The sequence below is a fragment of the Eublepharis macularius genome, chromosome 14, assembly GCF_028583425.1.
Source record: "Eublepharis macularius isolate TG4126 chromosome 14, MPM_Emac_v1.0, whole genome shotgun sequence".
In the NCBI taxonomy this organism is placed as follows: Eukaryota; Metazoa; Chordata; class Lepidosauria; order Squamata; family Eublepharidae; genus Eublepharis; species Eublepharis macularius.
In genome coordinates, this window is record NC_072803.1 from 37,032,885 (window position 1) to 37,053,959 (window position 21,075).

At 40.8% G+C, this 21,075-nt stretch overlaps 1 protein-coding gene across 2 annotated transcripts in view; it reads right to left on the reverse strand.

Annotated features, from left to right (window-relative positions):
- Nucleotides 1-3,572: 3,572 nt before the first annotated feature.
- AAK1 (AP2 associated kinase 1) overlaps nucleotides 3,573-21,075 on the reverse strand; it is an 89,525-nt gene continuing 72,022 nt past the window's right edge. For both annotated transcript variants that reach the window (XM_054997344.1, XM_054997343.1), the window contains one exon: nucleotides 3,573-11,081. In XM_054997344.1, coding sequence (XP_054853319.1) covers nucleotides 9,964-11,081 — 1,118 coding nt within the window. In that variant the 3' untranslated portion in view covers nucleotides 3,573-9,963. The remainder of the gene's footprint in view (nucleotides 11,082-21,075) is intronic.

Here is a 21,075-nt window from a genome sequence, read left to right on the forward strand (position 1 = left end):
TAACCTGACCCGGGCAGCCCAGGCTAACACGAGCTCGTTAGCCCCTGAAAGCTAGGGCTAGCCCTGGTTAGTACTTGTGTAGGAGATCGCCAAGGAAAGCCAAGGTGCTACACAGACAGGCAATGGCACACCACCTCTGTCTCTTGCTTTGAAAACCATATAATAATACTAGCAATACGCTTCTCTTCTAGGCAGATTAGTGTCCCACTCAGAACAGTGAACAAAGTCAGTGTTATTAGAGAGTGGGGGGTTGAAGGGTCTTTAGAGCCTTCTGTCTTCATTATTATTTCTTGAAAGAGAGAAACAAGGAGAAATATAATGAAATTCAGATTATGACCCAGAGTTTGTTGCCTTTTTATGCTTAATGATGTTTAACATAGACTTATTGGAAGTTTAGATGTTTTATAAGTTGTTAGATATTGTATAGTCAAAAGGACTAGAGCTAATGTAACAACTGGGTCTTTGGAGTCTTCTTCGATTATTTGTATTTTTTAGTTACTCTCCCTAGAGCATAAATTAGTGTTAGACTGATACAAAAATGTCTTTTTATATTAATATAATGGTCATTTATCTTTCCGCTCATATCCTCTGTCCTTTTCTTATATTTGGTTCTTGGAATGATTAAGGGATTAATACCCTTGGCTAAAATTCAAGGGATTGGAAATGTTTCTTAAGATGAAATATACATAACATATATAAAAGAAAAAAAATGTAAAAAATGAGATAAGAAATAGAGTAAGTGGATAAAAAAGCAAAGAAATTAAATAATGATTGGAGAGATTAAAAGGGAAGGTTGAAGGTTGGGCGATAACCCTGTTATGCAGTGGCTTTCTTAATTTATAGATTGACGGATATACTCTTTTCTCTCTTTTTTTGATGCACTGATTACATAATGAAGGCCTTGTACACGAATCTGTTACTGAAATGTTTTTTTTCTTTTTGTAATCCCCTTCCCCATTATAAAAACCTAATAAAAAATAATTTACCAAAAAAAAAAGTCAGTGTGATTATTACCACAATACAGCTGGGCAGCTTGAGCTGAGAGGAGTGGTACCTGCTGACTCATGGCAGTAGCGGCATTCGAACCAGCAGAGTGCTGATTTGCAGCCCAGCTGCTTAGTCACTATGCTACAGCAGATGATGACCACCATACATTGGCTGTGACTTGATAGCGCTTTACACACTCATCTTCTTTAACTGGCAGCATCTGGCCAGTCCAATGTCTTTCACATCACTTGAATTTTTGAAGTCCAGAGAATAAAACTTTGCTCTTCTGCATGCAAAGCCATGGCCCAGCCCCGTTGAAATGTTTAATCCAACAAATCTCTACTGACCTCAATGGGATTTACCCACCATAGAAACTGTAGAGTGTACTTGAATCATGTGGCCCAATGCTGTGCACAATTTCACTTTTAAATGAATCATTTTCATTCTGTTTTTAAAATTATTACAGTGTGAGCTGCCTTCAACAATATTTTTACTAGAAAAGCCAGGTCAAATGCCTATTAAAAATGCCCAGATGTAAAGTTAGGATGTTGTTTAATGCAACTTAGAACAAAACTCAGCTGGCAAGAAGCACAGAAGGTACAAATCTTATTTTAAACATGTTTATAGCAAGACCAACTGCTTTTTGTTGGATAGTAGCAAGTTTTGTGCAGTTTGGGAGGGAATGCTTTTCCAGCAGAAAAAAAGGGGAGTAGGGAAGAAAGGGGTTGCGTTTTCCATCTCAGTCGTTTCAGGCAGGCAGCTGTGTTGGTCTGCAGGAGAACAGCAAGATTCAGATCCAGTAGCACTTTAAAGACCAACTAGATTTCCAGGATATGAGCTTTCGAGCTTTCTCATACCCTGGAAATCCAGTTGGTATGTAAGGTGCTACTTGTTCTCCTCCTTGAAAAAAAGCAGCCCCTGCCTTTGCCAAAGAAAAAAGAACATGGAAACAAATATAACATGCCATTTGACTCGAATGCAGTCAGGACTGGAGCAGCTCTGGAACTAAGAATGTATTGCACTGGCAATTTATTCCTTTGGGGATTTTCCAAAAACTGTCAGCAGCAAATATGAAATATCAATAATAGAGGTGCCTCTCTGACCATGTGCTAGGGTACCCATTTCCCATCACCTACTGACTAGTTCCAAAAATGCATTTCGAATTAGGTGGGAATAGGTCCAGGCAGGTTCCAGTTCTTGTCATTCTTTTTCTTGTCTTAGCATGATGTCTTAAAATAATGACCTGAAAAATCTGCCTTTCCCCTCTGTTTTGTAGATCTTCTGGCCTGATTAAAAGTTCTGGTGAATGCTGAAGCTTGTGCACTGTTATTGGGTTGATCGCTGAGACGATGGTGAATTGTCTTACTGGCCTTTCTTCTTCTGGGTCTGTTCTGCCTTCTGCCTCTTTAGATCTTGCCAGATCCCTACCCACTCATCTGACCCACAGTGTTTTGAGTGCTTTATTTGATTTGTATGCCAGACGCCATACTTTGGACTGGTATTGTTTAACTTGTATTTTATATTGTATATTTAGTGATTTTGATCTATATATGTTTATTTTCTATATTTTTGAATGCAATTGTTGTTGTTGTAACTCGCCCTGACCCTGCTTGTGGGAAGGGTGGGCTAAAAATTGAATAAACTAAACTAAATTTCTTGGATTTTACTTTTTGGTCCACCAACACAGCTGTAAACAGCTCATTCTAGATGGTTTGTCCAAAGATTGGTTGGGAGCATGCTGTGCTTCTGATGTAGCCAGGTTGCACTCCCTTCCAAAGCGTGTGAAATAACCTCCACTCATACACTGGTTCAAGGATGTGGCCTGGGAGGGGTATGCAATTCTGACCACTCACATGGGATAGACTATAATGTGGTCCTGCCCCCACCAGTTGCTAGATTTAGTGTGCTGTGGAAGTGTTGGTTACTAGAGTGGAAAAGCCTTTTTTAAAGCTTTTCTATTAACTGAAGCAGGGTGATGCTCCTAAACAGTAATGCCTAGAACAAAATGCCACCCCCCCAAAAAAAAAACACCCCTTAAGGTATTCAAACATAAGAACAGCCCTGCTAGTCAGACAAAAATTTCATCTACTCCATCTGTTTTAAAACAGAGGCTGGACAGGTATTTCTGGGAAATGCATATAGCAACTAGAATTCAGGCATACGACTTCTGCAGATTTCCATCACTCGCAGAGATTTGTCTAATCCTATGCAGAGGGACATGAGATGTCACAATTCTACACAGCCAATCCAATTTGACAGCGTGGCAAAAATCACTCTGAGCAAATGAAAGAAATAAAGTAAATCCTTTCCACAGGAGCACTGATGAAACCTTTACAAAGGGAATTTTCAGCACTCCCACGAATATTCATGAAAAACTCTGATTCGTTCAGATGTACAGTGCGATCCTATGGTGAGTTACTCCAGTCTAAGCCCACTGAAGCCTTAGACTGGTGTAACTCTCCATGGGATTTCCTTGTTAGTTCCTTGGTGTTTACAGAAGTTAAGCAGTTTATACCAGTGAGCACCTTGCATTCAAGCTCTTGGAAACACTCATAAAATAAGAAAGCACACACAACAATACGATATTCATGATGAATCATACTTTTTATTATTTAATAAAGCATATAAGAATTTCAGTTCTAACATTTCTTCATAAAGACTATTGCAACCGGTGTGAAACAAAACTCCAGACAGACTCCAAAGAACTCAGCAAGTCAGAGAGGTATTTCCAACAGTTAAGTTCTGACTGTATCAAGAGGAGTTTGGAGTGCTTTTATAAATACATGACCCATAATTGCACAGACAGACAATTCCACACTAAGCAGGGAGGGAGGGGAACCCCTCACTCATTTGTCCTTTTCAAGCTACCAATTCAGTACGGACAATTTTAAGCTGCCTCTTGGAATGAGTCACAATTATGCTCATTATCTGCATTACACAAAATCTGAAAAAGCATTTCCTTCTGATCCTAACTCCACCTCTGGTTCAGGAGTTTAGATGCATTTACTACAATCTGCCTTCCCTACAAGAAATAATCCCTTTAAAAACTGGTCATCCACAGATTGCCTCTCAAATCTTGGCTGACAAGTCTTCCTATAACAGTCAGAATATTTCTGGCACACAAAGAAACAGAAGCAAAAATAAACACAAAACAAGAAGCCACCAACCAAACAAACTCTGGTTTATGTAGGAGCTGCAACCACTAGGTAAAGATTCAAGAACAGGTATAAAATGGGGGACAAGATTATGCTGCATCAAAATACTTGAGAATACAAACATCACAGCACTCAAGAAGACTCTAGAAGAGACATTGATTTAAAACCACACACACGCAGAAGAAAACAGAGCTTTCCAGCATGAGTAATCTTTGGTGGAAGCTAAATGCATGTGTATCTATTTGGAGTGATTGAAGATTCATGAATTTATACAGAGTCTGTTGTGCTATACTTACCCAACAGATATGGCCGTAACCATGGGCACAACTATTGTGGTTTTGGCAGGAACATGGACAGGCTAGGTGGGGGAATAGCATGCCATTTGAACAGTGAACAATGGAACACCTAGGGGAAACATTAAGGGATTGAGAAGCAGATTCTCCAGAAACCTGCTTTTTCTGCGTTGATCAGCCAATATTAGTCATATTTACACTGATAGTCTATAGGGGTATAAAAGCCCTAATCCCAGCCACATTTGGAGAACTACACACTGTACTGAGCAAAAAAAGTACAGCAAAAAACAATTCCTGGTGTTGAGGCAGATAATCCAAATTGGTCCTCTACTACGAAGTAAAAATGGAAGAGTTGTCAATTTTCTGCCTTTGAATGGCAGCCAAGCACCATCACCTCTCTGTTAAGTGGTACAGCTCATCTTGATTACAGGGGAGTCTGTCCAGTAGGACCCAAGTTCTGAACCTAACAGAGCTTACATCATACAGAGTGTGATGGCCAGTCTTAAGGGAACCTTGAAGAAATAAAAGGAGCTAGTTATCTTTAAACATCTGCACAATGTTCACTGGATTCATGGGTAAGATGATAAGTTCAATAGTTTACAATACTTATGATAACAACAGACTTGGCTTAGAAAGCCGTAAAGTTCAGCCCAGATTTGGGAATACTGCATTAGGCCAAAGAAGAATCAAGTTGGCAGTAGTCCCTACTATTTGTGAGGCAACAAGCCAAGCAGACCACCAGGGAATAATCTGCTGCTGCCAGGAACTTAGTTTGTTGTGTAAAGGAAAATAAAGATCATAGTCCAAGATTCAGGAACTGTAAGCTTGCCTGAGGAAAACTGAATCAGCAAGTTGATATTTCTGAGACTGGACATGGATGAACACAAGGAAAAGAAAAAGACAAACAGATGATCAAACACGCAGCTCGAAGAAAGGCCAAACGTGAAGTAAGTCATTGGGAGCCAGCTCAGATTCTCGTTGGATGGATGTACATGAATCCCACGGCCAGAGTAGATCAAAAATTGACTGAAGATATTAAGCAGCCTTCTTTGATTCAAGCTCTTGCTGTTTGGCAGCCTCCATTCAGTGCAGTAGATCTTGCATGGCTCCTACATAAGCCTCCTGTGAATCCACTGACACTGCATATTAGCAGTGTTTGCTAGATTGTCCCCAAACCCAAGGGTTCCAGTAAGCAAAAGTGTTTTGGAAGGAGCTGAAATTTAATTAAATTTTACTCAGAGTTACTTATGAAGTCACTGAGGTGTCTTCAGTTTGTCTGAATCAGCTACCTTTAAAAAAAACGGCGATTTTTTTTTCCATTGCAGAGGAAAAATGAAGATTATCATGATCATATTTCAACTTGTAGTATCACTGTTTGGTTCCAGTTCCAATTCTGTGCCCCTGGACAATGAATATATTAAGTAGCAACATCATACCTATGTTTTTACTTGTCCTTAACTCGTAACTGTGAGGAAAGAAATTGCTTAAATAATACTAAATGGACTCGACAGTTTTCACATACTATGTTGGAGCACTCTCTGACATGAGAGTGAATGGGTAGCTGTATCTTCCACAGAGCTCCATTTATGCATCAAAACCCCTGCGAAACTTCATATTTTGGCTGTGTTTATAGTAACAGCTCTACACAGTACCATCTGCCTGATATAAACATTATAGGTACAACAGAATAATAATGCACTCTTTTTATAAAAAATCTTCACAGAATAATATCTGATTTTTGTAACAATTTAAAAGCAGCCAACTTATACCCTGTGGCAATTTCATTATTGATTGTAATAGTGCTATTATTTATCTTAACAACGTCCAAAGTATTCCTGGAAATACTAGTAATCACTGTTTTTTTTTTAAATTCTCAATGAAATCTAAATATATTCCTGTTCATTATACAACTCTGGGCCATACAAGTTCAGCGTTGAGCTGCATGCTCTTCCCTTCCCAATTCGCGTTACAGTACATATCTTGTCTTATTCCTAAATTGTATTCTAGGTGTGTTAATACTGCACAGTGCAACTGCTGTTCTAATTTTCTCAATCAGAGCATTGTAGCAATTCTGATTCCTTATAGTCCAGTTTTAACCCTTACAGTAAGCTTTATGTTTCAAAACTTCAGCACAAATGTTCATATTATCCAGAGTGAGGTGAGAAGCCCTAGAGAGAAAAACACCATGGTTTCATAAACGTAGTTCAGTTTGATTTGCTATTATTTGTAAAAACATAGTGATAAACAGTCATAAGAGTTTAATCTTTTTCTGGAAGAAGACAAACAAAAAACGGAAAAATTATCACAGTTTTCCCACAGTGGAGGTGCAAAAGTTTGCATACGCTTTCAAAGAACTCCTCCCCTGCTGGGGAGGGGAGGGGGGGCCTCAAAATTATTAGCAATATCAAACTCTTCTCTATTTCTTCCTATAAACCATTATTAGGTTGCACAGGTTCGACAACAGGCTTAAAAAAACAAAAACACAGTATTGGCCTAAGAGAAGAGATAGAGATGACTCCTGCTTATAGACATGTCACTTCTCTTATCCTGCTGTTGCCTGAATTTACTCTTAAATTCCTTTGTGTGTCTGTGTGTGTGCGCGGAGAGGGGTTATGCTGCATTTGATCAAATTAAGTACTTTAAATCATTAAAAAGAGGAGTAGCCAAAGCCCAACGTTTTCCTAAAAACCCTAGCTCTAAGAGCAAGAGTGATGAGCTGTGGTAAGTTACAGGAAGGGACTTCCACACATGCCTCAAAGCACTCCAATTCAATCAATGCATGGAAGACTCTAGGCTCAGTAACAGTAAGCCCTGAACATGTGCGCAATTCCTTTGATGCAGATCTTCTGCTGTGTAAACCTTTTTAAAGCAAGCTTCTTCCTCTACCAGGCAGCTGGACTTGTTGTGCTTCCTATTTACACTCCCGCAAAGCTGTTGACTGGAAGAGGCCATAGATTACTCAATGCGATCATCCTCATATAAATCCATTTACTTCTCACTTTGACAGGAAAAGCAGGGGACATTGATTCACTGTTAACACCATTTAAACCTAGGTGCAAAGAGAACATCTCAAAAGCACGGCAAAAACTGGCAACTTTTCACAGTCATCTTACAAACATTTAAAAGTCTCAGCAAAACAAAAAAAAGGAGGGGGGACCTCTGCCAGACCTGCCTTGCACTGCCGCTGTCCAGAATATTCATTTGCAAGAGTAAAGTGCTAAAGAGTGTGTGTTTTAAGTACTAAAAATGGATTTCTGAATCTTTAAAGACTGTCTCAGTCTGCCTAAGCTTAAGCCAGCTAGAGTCTGAAGACTTTGACATGAGCCCTTCATATGAACACACCAGCTAAGGCGGCCTCACCCTCCAAACACCTAATTGCTTACACACAGGTATCAGCCAGACTCTTTAAGAGAACGGGCCTACCTATTATTCATAGCAAAAGTAGACCCAAGGCATTGTGGTGCCTGAGGTAAAACATTCATAGAAAATTCCCAGTAATTAATATGTGGTACAATCCATCAGGATGTTCCCTACAAGCCCAGCCTAAATGGATAAAAGTTGCCCAACGCAGAAAAGCAGAGATGGGCACTCCCTGCCCATTTCATTACAGCTTACTTCTTGGTGGGTTCTACCCTCTAGTTAAATAGGTGTCTCACTCTTTAAAGTCACCCAAGATGTGCTTTGCCATATTCTCATGGTAAGATTGTCTCTCTTTACCAGCAAACAGACAAGCCATTCAGAAAGGGCACTTAAAAGATACTTTTGCAAGAACATGAAGTAAAAAAAGTAGTGTTAAGGAAGAATGGCTGGCAGGACATCTCTGAATTTTGTATTTGGCCACATCCGTTATATAGGGAGTGGCTGACACCTTTCTTTAAGGCAAAAATTACATCAACTTTCCTTAAATGTCTATACAGCATATGCTACCTTTTCAGTGCTGTGATTCACCAGCTTTTTGGATTGTCTAAAACAATGTGTAAAGAAAAAGAAGGAATAAAATACCCTAGCCTGTCATTCACTCATTTGATATTCTGTAGAATCAAATCTTCAGCTATCAGAAGTGGTCAAAGCATCACTGATGTCAGTAGGATTAATACCACACTATTTCATAATAGTGTTGTCCATAGCATGTGATATGGGATACCTTTTTAAAATTAAAAAAAATGTAGCTCTTCAGTCCAGTTGTACAAAATGGAAATATAAGGGCTACGATGTGAAAACTAACCTTCAAATACGATCTTCAGATATCCTGGAGTAACTGCACCAGAAGTTGTTTTTAAGAATTGTGTGTATAAAAACACCCACCATCAATGACTTTCAAGCAAAGTTCTGGCTCCTTGGAAGCCTCTTGGGAATGCCTCAGTAGGAAAATTCAGTCACAGAGGGGGCAAGCTTCCCTAAAAGGCAGTTTCTCTGCACACTACAGAAACACATGGCCAAACAGGATTGTTGAACATGTCCTAAATATACAATTGCAGCTCGTGTGGGTGAGGCCTAACAGATATGAATGGTGCCTCCACAACCCAATTATGCCCTAGTAAACTACAGAGATTCTGCAACAAAAGGCAGGAAGTTTGAAAAACACATTATGTAGGATTATTATTATCAGCTGGATCAATGGGAATTTTACCTGTACTACAGAAAGAGTTGAATTGTACTAAATATCTCTCCCCACTGATCTCATTTGGACTTGACTCCCATTCACAACCAAAAAATGGCTTTGCAAATTATATGAAGCAAGTAAAATGCCGAGCCTTCCTTTGGCATAAAGGGGTTTCCCACCTTCTCTCTAGCCTTCATCATTTCCATTATCCTTCCACTAAAAAGTAACAAAATGCCTAATATCCCAAAGCTAAGCACATTCTGCAAGTTCCTGCATTTCAGGACTTACTTCCAAAATCACAAGGTCTAAGATTGGAGCCTAAGCTGATTAGACTGCTGCTTCTCCAAACCGCAAACTGTTTTAAAAGGCTTTAGAATTAATGATGTCAGGTAAAAATATGTTCACACACACACATTGTAGACTAAAATCTCCATTTCAATCTGGAAGTTTCTGGTTCTAGGATGGAATTCATTAGCTGGAAGAAACTGGTAAAGTTTTCTATGTCCTGTCTCCCAGATTTGTCTTGGATAGAAAAAAATTAAACTTCGTCCGTATCAGTACCTTTCCCCCCCTGGAACATTCTTAATGTAGTGTTGATATGCTCTGTAATCCTTAGATGCTAATATGAAGAGGTAATTCATTCTCTCCAACATATTCACCCTACGATTACTGGTGTCAATAACAATAAAAAATATTGAGAAAATAGGCTGGGGAGTGTGGTAAGAGTATCTAAAAAGCATGAACACTCAAAATTTGTCTGGCAGTTAGTAGCCTGGAACCAACAACTTCATATGGTTCAGATGAACATCACAACACCTGGAGATGGTTATCTATATTATAGTTTTGGAGCATATTCTGTCTACGGGCTTGTAAATTCAAGGTCAACATATTTGAAGGCATGTAAGCCTGTCACAGTGGAAAGTGTTTAAGGTTTCTGTTTGGAAGGAAAGGGTGCTGATGCAAACGGGTCAGCATTGGGCAGCTCTTTAGTTCTGTAGGAAAGAGATGCTATGGAAATGGACCCAGCTATGGCTTGCTTATTGGTCTGAGAGACCACTTTATAAGCTGCTATAGGTTGAGCTTCTGCACACTGACTGCCTTCTGGACTGTAGTGACGGGAGTATTTTGCCAATGACTGTGGGCGGAAGGGCTTGCTGCCCTTGGAGCACAAGAGGGCTTCCTGGGGGAGTGTGTGTTCTTGGAGCACATCATTAGGAACACTACCCAATTCTTTGGGTGGATCTTTGGGAGGAATGGGGTCTTGGCCATCCCCTGCCAGTGGAGAATGAGGTGGAGCGATAGATGACTGAGCAAATGGGGCCACAGAATACTGAGGGCGAGGTGAACTGTGCGTCCCTGTATCCAAGTTCTGGAGTATAGGGTTAAGAACATACTGGGCACTTCCAGTTAAACCCAAGAAAGCCGCTACAGCAGGAGATTCCTTAGCAACATTGTATGATGGCAACTCTTCCTGGCTTTTCTTTTTTGTGAATGGAGCCCGAAGGAATATGTCACCCTCATCAGGTTGATTAGCAAATGTATGGCTTTTGGAGACGAAGGGTGCTTTGGCGAAGACATCCAGGTCATCATGGAAGGTTCTTGAGCTTCGGAAAGGAGCTGTAGCAAAGACGTCTCCTTCACCAGAAGTTTCTGCAGAGCGGTGTTGGAAAGTGTTGAATAGAATCTGCCCCATTCCACTCTGGGAAGATGGTGGATTCAAGGCTTCTTGGGAAACTTTGGCTCCTTCTTGATGTGGATTCATCTTACCACTCTCGTCTTCCTCATCAGAGTCCATTAGCAGAGGTCTGGATCCACTGCAATCCAATATGTCCCCTTCGTGGTCTGTCCCTTCGCCCTCACTGCTGTGAAAAGAGCCATTGCTTGAAGGGCCATCCCTCATCACATAATCAAATTCCTCTCCATGTTGGTTTTCTGCTTCCAGTATTTGCGGCTGCTGTATGTTCAAAGGGAAGCAGCCAGGAGAACATTCGTGATCTTGGTCAGCTTTTACCACAAAGTATACAGTTGGCTCCCCTTGCGGACCTACAAAGTATAAAACAAAACCATTACTTGTTGATTGGAAGATTTTTTCTGTAGAATTTAACCACAGATGTGTTATGATGGTTGATTAAAAAACAGCATCATACAGGTAACAAAATGAGGGAGAAATACATTACAAATGAAATTCAAAAAATTATGCAAAGATGAAGCCAGGTACATAAGAGCACACAAACAGGGGACACAATTCAGAACTTCCTCACAGTTCAGGATTCCACAAATGTTATGTTAGAAGATGGAAGATGTTATAAGAATGGAAGACATTCATTCGAGCTTCTGAATATTACTGATGGATGAAGGAGGTGCTAGTGATGGTCTAAAGATTTGCATGCCTGTGGATGACTGGTACACAAACCTTCCTTTAATTTACAACAAAGGCCAGCTTCTACTCTTCCTAAAGGAAAACAGGGGACTGGGGGAAATCTGGACTATTTCTGATAAAAGCTTAGAAACTAGAGTGACGGCACTTGTTCAGTTCACACAATTTGCAGCCCCTGACATGGTTCCCAATAGCCCATAACTTTACGTGGAACTTCCCTACTGCTCAACCCTTTCTAGGACTGCAAATTGTTTTTTTAAAAAAACCTAAACTGTATAAACAAAATTAAGCACGTTAACTGGCCAGCATTCACACTGGATTTCACTATCTGAAGATGCTTTGTCCTGCATCTACTGAAATTCACCTGTCAATCTTCCCTGGTGGGTGAAGGAGGATCAATCTCAGGGCTGTTTTTCTTGCCAATTTGCTCAAACAGCAATGTCTGCAACACAGGTGGCTTTTACAGCCCAGCTCAACTAGTTCAGGGAATAGGATACAGGCTGTTGCAGAAACCATTCTGGTTCAGTCCAAAGTTTGCGTGGCTATTACATCAGTGCCTGACTAGCAGAACATAAACAATAAATGCAAAAATGGGAGAGCTTTTTCTTGGTATTCTCACTGAATACAACTAAGGATCAAAGATACTTTTTTTGCCTGAGGGATCACACAGAGTTTTCAGAACACAAGACAGCTTACCTTCCAAGAAACAGTAGCAGGTTATCATGGCATTGGACTCATGTTAGCAAGAGGACAGGAAAAAGGTACAAGAAACTAAACTGTAGAGAATCCCAAAAATCAAGGGTTTGACATTTGCTGCTATCAATAGATCAGAATGAAGGACTTTGATTTAGGAAAGAGATGTATTTTATAAACTGCTACAAAGTTAAGATCTAGATCTGCTTCTGGTGGTTTCCCATAACTACTGCTGGTTTGGGAGATTTTTGCAGATAGAATTTGGCCTGATACCATAAGGCACTTTATATGTATTTTGGCAAGAGGACAGACTCTGATGTAGTAATACCTTAACTTTTAAATTTACAAAACCTGAAAGCAGATTTGGGATCTCTTAAAATACATTGGTGGATCTTGGGGATTCCAACAAAGGAGAAAAATAGACCACATTAGAAGCACCTAGTGTATCTGAGGCCCAGTACTTTGAAAGAAAACCATCTCATAATCGACGACAGCACTCTAAAGATAAGCAATAAAATGATACGTTTATTGTGAAACCATAAACTTTGATACATTACAGTGTAAATGCAAATCCAAGTGGAGATAAGGCATGGACATTGTTTGTAACATGTTATACAAAAATTCTCTCTCTTTTAAGAAGCCAGTGTGCACTATTTAATAATGCCACTTCCTCGTTTATATTTTATCCCACTGCAGTAACACCCTCCCCCCACAAAAAAACTCATTCTCCACCCCACCCAACAATCATTCTCATCTTCATGTTACGGTCAAAATGAGCTTGAAACAAAAAAAGGGAGATGGTAGGTTGGATTGGTTAAACTGCTTGAAAGATGAATAGTAGACTTTGGATTTCTGGAATCATCCACGTTGTACCATTGGGTTGTGCAGTTACAGCCAATTTAGCTTCCCGTGGCCGTTTTTTGAGATGTGTCTCTGCTGCTCCAGCATATCAGCTAGCAGCTTAGCATCCTTGGCACTGAGATCACAAAAAGACCCTTTGGAATCCCACTGTTAGTTTTAGACTGATCTGTACTAAACATCAACTTCTTACTTCTGCTTTGCTATAATATAAACCAATTGCTCTTGTTCCCCTGGCAACTTGCATTTGGTTTCCAGTCATGAATATGGGCATGATTCGCAGCAGGGAATTTCTGTTTCTGCTACAAACTGGGTATAGTGGTTTGCCTCAGGTGAAGAGAAGTATTCCCCCCCCCTGAAGCTAGGAGTTGCGTCACTTTAAAAGCCTTTTGTCACACTTCTAAGAATCTGTAACGTGAAACTGCCAAGGGGTGACACACCTCTCATTCTGGTAGGCTCAGAATTAATAATGCTTTTATCATCCTCATCCATAGCCTTAGTTTCTTAAAAAGTGTTCAAAAGCACCTTATGCTTATGATTGGACTAATGCTCACATCAAGGCAGGCCAATATCCCCATATGGGGGGGCCGGCAGGGCTTGCCTTAGGCCACAAGTTCATGGGCAAAAAGACATTTGAACTGGGACTTGGTTCAAATGTTGAACATGGTAGCTGAGGAACAGCAATGCGGACACCGGCTCTACCACTTACGTGGCAGAGAGCACCAAGCAGTTAGTGAGACAGGCACCCCATGTGGAAGTCCACCTTGCACAATTTCCTCCCCTTCAAAACATACCCAAAACCCTCTCTCAAGAGGATATGCCTTCTTCTGACCCACTTAAGGGCTTGTTTCACACACTGTGAAATAAACTTTCACAATATGCAAAGCAGAAATTCTTATTCTTAAAATATGGTGCATTGTTTCATTTGTTTTAAAGTATGTAATTGCAAAAAAAAAAAGTTTTAGAGAGGGGTGAAGCACGCTTGTGCAAGTCAGGTTTCCAGTTCGGAATACCTACATCACACACAATACAATTCTTGCCGGAGGCAGAGGGGCATATGCCAGCTCTAACAGTGAAGCAGGCAAGACTTGGAACCAGGCTTCAAGTGTAGTTGCAGAAGTTCATACATCCATTAGATGTATGAAGTGACTTCCAACTAGCGGCATCTGATAGGTTCAGATGCCAAGTCTATACTGCATTGCGCTTGTTCCAACATCAAGAGGCTAAACTGGTAAGATTGTTGGATTGCTTAGAAACTAAACTTTTTTGCAGACCAGATTCTGTTAAGAAGGAAGTCTGTTTAGCTGAAATAAGAAACCTCAACACAGGGGTAGGCTGAAAGCTGGAAAGCTAAGAGACAGAGAGCCCAGAGACAGAAAGTAACAGATTCAAAAAAGAAACCCGAGAGGACAGCGGAGCGTGCAGAAAAGTCAGGCAGGAAATGCTTTATGGGAGGGAGGGACATCAGGAGACAGGCTAATGGCAGTAGGAGAACACAGTCCCCACAAACAGGATCTTGAAGAAATCGGAGATGGTAAGGAAGCCAAGGAGAAAGTCAGATTGATGTTAATAGTATGGCCTGTCCAAGAGAAGAAGCTGTACAGGGACAGGAGGGAGGAAGAGGGCAGGGAAGGGAGGGAGCTGCAGAGGCTGGGGCCCAGCAACGCTATAGCCTGATGGGATTTTGTCAGTGCTGGTTCTTCAGTTGTTGCAGTAGTGGCACATAGAAACTATAGGGCCAACAAAGGAGGGTGTGGTTCTGGGAGGTTGCAGTTGGATTAAACAGCTCCAGGCTTGCTTCTCATTCATTCGATAAGAATCCATTTTAGTGGGCAGTCAGCCATGTTGCTTTTCAGCTGAAATACAGGTTGGCATTTTCTGTACAAAAAAAGTTACAACCACTGTAAAGAAAACTGTGTTGCTGGGCCTGAAGATGAACACTCAAAGGAAAGATGCTTTGCTCTAGCAGTGGTCTCAACAGAATAGAAGCTGCCAGCTTGCATGTTGAGAGAAACGGAATTCCCTGGAACAACAGTATGTTGAACTGGACAATGGGACTAGACTCTGGTCAACGGGAGACTGAACTATTTCCACTTAAAGGAGAAACTAAGTCACAAAAGTAAAACATGCAAACCTTATTTTTTAGTTTAGTTGTCTTTTTCATAATTATTAGTTTAGTTATCTTTTTCATAATTATTTGAGAGTTACATGTGTTTATTTTTTTCTTCTGTTTGCATGGACTAAAAGTTGTTCAACATGACACATTTTCTGGTTTTATAGGACATGCTGTTTGCAAAAGCATTCCCCCCTCCCACCTGCAGGTGATGCTGTCTTCACGGGATGGTTTTTTCCTTTGCATCTGGACTCCAGGCCATTTAGGTTCATAATGCCATCTTTTTCTAGCCACTCAACCTTCTGCTCTCAAAGTGGACAGCAGTGTTCCCGTCACCTTGATGCACCCACAGCTAGAAAAAGTCCTGAAAAACTATTCTGATATCTCCTATAGATCTACAGTTGGCAGACAAAAAAAAAACCCCTTTGCATGTTTGTGTTCTGGACTTCTCTTACACAGTATTGCACCTAGATAATTCACTGCAACTAATCTGCCTGTGCTTTTCCCTTGGTCAGGAAACAGCCCATTGTAAAAATAAAAATTATGGTATGTACATTTCTAGATATGCATTTTAATAAACAGTTAAATATTTTATTCCTTGAAACATTTACAGAAGTGTTAAGTTATACAGAGCAACATTTTCCTTCTATACAACACTTGCATAGCAGTGTTCAGTTGTCTACAACAGTTGAACCAAAGGAGAAGCTCTCCAATGTATACCCAGTTTCCTTTACACCTTCCTTTAAAACATGAGATAAAAGCAGGGGAGAAAATATACAAACTTACAACAGTAGGATCTATACAATAACACAGTGTATGATACTCAGACACAGATCTAGCAGACGTGGCCACAGAGATTGTAGGCAAAAATAATAGTTTAACTCCCAAGTCATTACTGCAGTTTTGAAGTTGCCAAAGACAATCCACTAGGGACTTCGCCCCTGCATGGGAATTAAGAGGAGCTCTCTAAGGATTCAAGCCCATGCAATTTGCACTGGAGAAATTCCCAGCGGGTTGTGTCCAATCTATTTGCATAGATGAGTAACAAAAAATATGTAACATCTACAAATATTGGTAGAGGATGGGGGGTAATCAAACCATTGGAGATTAAGTACACTGTCCAGTTAACTACAAGAAACAAAACAATATGAACATATGTTGAACATATTTTCAGCAAGTTGCAAGATCTGAGAAAAGAGCTACTAAAGTAACTAGGGGGCTCCTCCCAATAATTTTCAAGATTCCTGCTAGCTCTAAAAAGAACCCTATAAAATAAGTGCTGCTTTGTAGGAGCAGAACCACAGCAAGGGATTCTGGGTTTGGAGAGAAAGCCCCCCCAAAATAGAATCCACAGTTAGAGAGCTGCAAGGAGCAAAGGGCATGAGAAGGGGGGGGGGGCAGAATGATTTTGATCCCATTTTTATCACTGCTTTCTTCTTGAATGAAATGTGTTGAACGTTTTCTGCCAGTTCATCACTGCATTTGTGATCTCCTTGGCAGTCAGATGAGATGACACTGCACTAAAAAGCCTCTACGCAGGGCTTCCCTTGGGTCTTACCCGGAAACTGCAACTGGTCCAAAATGTTGCTGCTCATGTCCTGACAGGAATTTCATTCAGGGCACATGTGACTCCAACTCTGCAGCAGCTGCACTGGCTTCCCGTGGAGTTCCGGATCAGGTTCAAGGTTCTGGTTCTGACCTATAAAGCCCTAAACGGACTCAGACCAGCATACCTGAGGGACCACCTCTCCCTGTATGTACCTCAGAGAGCTCTTAGATCTGCAGGTAAACGCCTTCTGGTGGTCCCTGGCCCCAGGGAGGCTCGGCTGGCCTCAACCAGGGCCAGGGCATTTTCTGTCCTGGCCCCAACCTGGTGGAACTCTGTCAGAAGACACTCAGGCCCACCAAGATCTTGTATCTTTTCGGCGGGCCTGTAAGACAGATGTTCTGCCAGGCATATGGTTGAGGCCAGCACTAGAGCCATCTAATTAGCCTTCCTGCCGGTCTCCTGCCAGCGGGGGGGAGCATATGGTCCATCTGCCCCCATGCTTGAGAAATTAGAGTTTCACCAACCCACACCTTTTCTTCCCTTGTGTATGGTGGGCAGGGAAAGGGGAAGGGTGCCCCATCTGGAATGCTGAAATCTCTGTTTGCACTGAGATGTATTTTATTGGTTTTATCTATTGTAATTTATTTGATTGTAACCCGCCCTGCTTGCGGGGAGGGCGGGCTAAAAATCTAATTAACCAATCATTAAGAAAAATCTTTATTCAGGATTCACTGGAACAACGGCCCTCAATTAATACAAATATAGGGACTTTTTACATTGTTAGTTGGGCAGAAATCAAAATTCTTGTTATGACATCTAGATGTGATACCACCTTTCTTAAACATCAAGATCTAGGATAGTAAACAACAGACTCTACAATGGTGACTTTCCCCAGAAATGAAGAATGAGATTTGAGTTCAGTTGCACCTTAGAGACCAACTAGATTTCCAGGGTATGGGCTTTTGAGAGCTAAAGCTCCCTTCATCAAAACTCATACCCTGGAAATCTAGTCGGTTTCTACAGCTTGGCTCGAATTTTGCTCATCTACTGCAGACCAACACGGCTACCCACCTGAAACTATCAGAAGAATGGTTCTTAGGGTTGCCCAGTCTCCTCAAGCTTAGATTCTGGGACAAAGCCCAAGAACAAAGAGGTGGAACCTGGTAAGATAGGGCAGAGCCTTGCAATGGATGGTGAGGATGGAGAAGGGCATCTGGCAAGGTCTAGCTGATTCTGGAGCCTCAAAAGAACAGCCTGCTGGACATGAGGGACGATCAACATCAAAAGCTCTACAGAGAAGCTGAAAATAACTTCTTGCAATGATTCTGTCTTACCCCTTGTCCAGAGATTTTACTCTTTCCTGTGATGACCTGGATAAGGCTAAAACTGAAAATTTCAGGTCAATTTCATGGAACTCAACCTAACAGGTATGGCCCAGATCAGATGTTTAAACTTGGTTCCTTCTGTAAGGGGGATACATGCAAGTTTAAATAGAAGCCTATGAAGAAATATGTCTTGAAGAATCTAATTCAGCAACAAATTTAAGAGATACCAGGGGACATTGACATATCTTGGTGAATAATTCCAGATGGTATCTCACGGTACCCTACAATTAGGACACTCAGGTTGGTATTGATGAATAATATGGGACTCCCACAATGGCTCCTGAGTTATCAGTGCAGTCACACAGAAGGGATGGAAAGGCAGCTTACTTTTCACATAGAAAACAAACATACAGTGGGTTGGGGACTCCCATTAGGGTTTAGAATTCCAAACTCTATGCAGTAGAAGATTTGCAGTATAATCCTGTGCAGAGGTACTCTATCCTAAACCCACTAAAATCAACTTTGTATAGAATTGCACTGTTAGACACTCATAATGTATACTACATTTTCCTGCAACTACTTATAGATTGTTCTTTATTTCTAGTAGACTGTAGGAAAAGCATGATTCCGGGATTATGAGAATGAGAGACTTTGGGACTAAGGAGAAGAATTAGGCTTACAAAGGGATCAAGCAGGATGTAATATGTCCTATTGCAACTCTATTGGTTCTATTCCCGGACCACTACTCTCTTAGACTGCCCGAAGAGATTTATAGACCAAGAAACCTTCCTCCTCTTCCAGAATCCTCCCTCAAAATCTCTTTTGCAAGAAAAAGCCTCTCTGGACAACCACAGCATCACTTTTACAGAGCTATCTCTTGCGATGCTTTAATCAAGCAGTCTCCCACCCTCTTTCACCATGTCTTAAAATCATAAGGGACCACACAACATCAAAGAGAATGTTGGTACTAAAGTTTTTCACCATCACAGAAGTTTACTGAACCTATAGGATACACTTCAACCTGAAATGCACATGTGCCTGACAAATATGTGGAACATGATTTTTAAAAGGAAAAAAATTACCAAACGTTGGTGGGAAATTTTTGTAAGCCAATTTTAGGCCTCTTTGATCTTCAAATGGATACTGGGCACTAAATTTAATTTACATTTTTCAGAGCCTAACTTCTAAAGGAAGAATTTACTTTGTGGCAGTACTTAACCCATTGGTGTCCTGGTACAGTGTCCAACAATGGCAGCATTAAAACCATCAAAGATGATCAGAACCAAAGGAAAAAGGAAGTCAACTCTAGTCACTGTGCAGAAAAACTATTAAGAACATCAGGATTAGAGAATTCCTTCATTGCCCTTACATGATAGAGTTTGCACTAAAAGTCAATGGACACTCTTCTTGCTCAGAACGGTCCTCTCTGACCCTTGGAGAAGACAAAATGTTCTTCATTCTATAAAGTATTTGAACAGCTAAGTATCATACTGGCTCTTGTATGTTACTAGCTGTTCCCCAACAAGATCCCAAAGTTTAAGATCACTGCCTGAATTTTTATTGGTAACACACTGATTTTGTTATGGTCACTGGGCTGAAGAATTTACTCTATACATTAATTACACATGCTATCACCAACTTCCATGGTCACTGCCTTTTTATAACAAGGCTGCTTTGCCATGTGATGCTTGCATTAGTGGACAAAAGACTCCAGTTTATTGGTGTACTGCTGGCCAATTCCTGTGGACCATCTAGGGCTTGTAGGTTGCCGAAATTCTGGCAAGGAGTGCAGGAATAGAAAGATATTGACTTGATTCTGCCAGGTACTTCTTTCACAGTTCAATCCTATATAGGGTTAGTCTGCCAGGACTGCAGAGTAACTCCAGGATCGCCCTGTACATTGCTTAAGCAAGAACACAGGCTTAGAACTCTTACTCAGTTAAGGTATTCCTTACCCAGTTAGGCACTCTTTGTCAGTTGAAAATCATACAGCACACAGATTAGGGATTCTAGCTATTTTTTTTTAAAGCACCACACAAGATTCAAGTCAGCCCATCCCTATGTTACACAATACTGGACTGTTCAGACAAAATTTCCAGTATCTTTAAGAGTTGGTCATCACATTTATATTTCCCAAGGGGAATCAGCATCCTTATAGTGAATCTCCCCCACCCCACCCCTGCCCCCACCAATCTTGGGCACACTACCATACCCTACCATGTAATATGGTGTGTGAACTGAGAACCTCTGGTTGTATGTGTTCCCAACTCCACCCCAGGTCAACATTAATGGCAGACACCACCAGGTGATGATGGCACTCAACACATGGTAAACCAAAACTCACTCAGTTAGCTCTATAGGCTGATGGATTTCGGTTTGGAGCAGGAATTCCTCCTAGGGATATCAATCCTGGTAGCAAACTCAACATTTAGACCATCTGCAAGGTATCACAGCTTAACACTTCCAATAAAAGACAGGTAGGCCAAGAAAAAGGTAGTTTGCTACAGGGATAAAAGTCCTTCTTGGTTCCTTTTACATAGAAAAAAATGTAGCCATTTTCTCTGGACCATCAAGGACTCCCTCGAATTTCAAGGACAGCCTAGAAACAGAAGACATTTGGGTATTCAAGGCAGAAAATCCAAATTTTTCTGGCTGTCATGGTATGCCAAAATAAGCCAATCGATATAGATTCCTTCACACTATATCTTGATAGGGCTGGTATTAGAATACACACTCAGTTATCACAGAAATGTTGGGGAGCAGAGAAGAGGGATGAAGCACCACTGACTGCTCAAAGCTTAGCTGCTTCATGTTTGAGTGTTTTTTTTTAAAAAAGGTACCTCTTATCTTCTTGCAACAAGCTAATAATATCCATCATTCCCAGAATTTCAGTCTTGCGCTGTTTATTAAAGAATCTGCTACACGTCATTTCAATGACCTTGGATCAATTCAGAAACTGCTGTACAGAATAAAACTTTCCCACTATTATTAGTTTTGCCCTTCCAGATGCATAAATAGTTGAAAATCCACCACAACATTCACAGTTGCTCAGTAAATCACACAGTCCTTCAGCAACCAAGTACCTTCATAATTCTGCTTCCAGAACTCTTCAACAAGTTCAA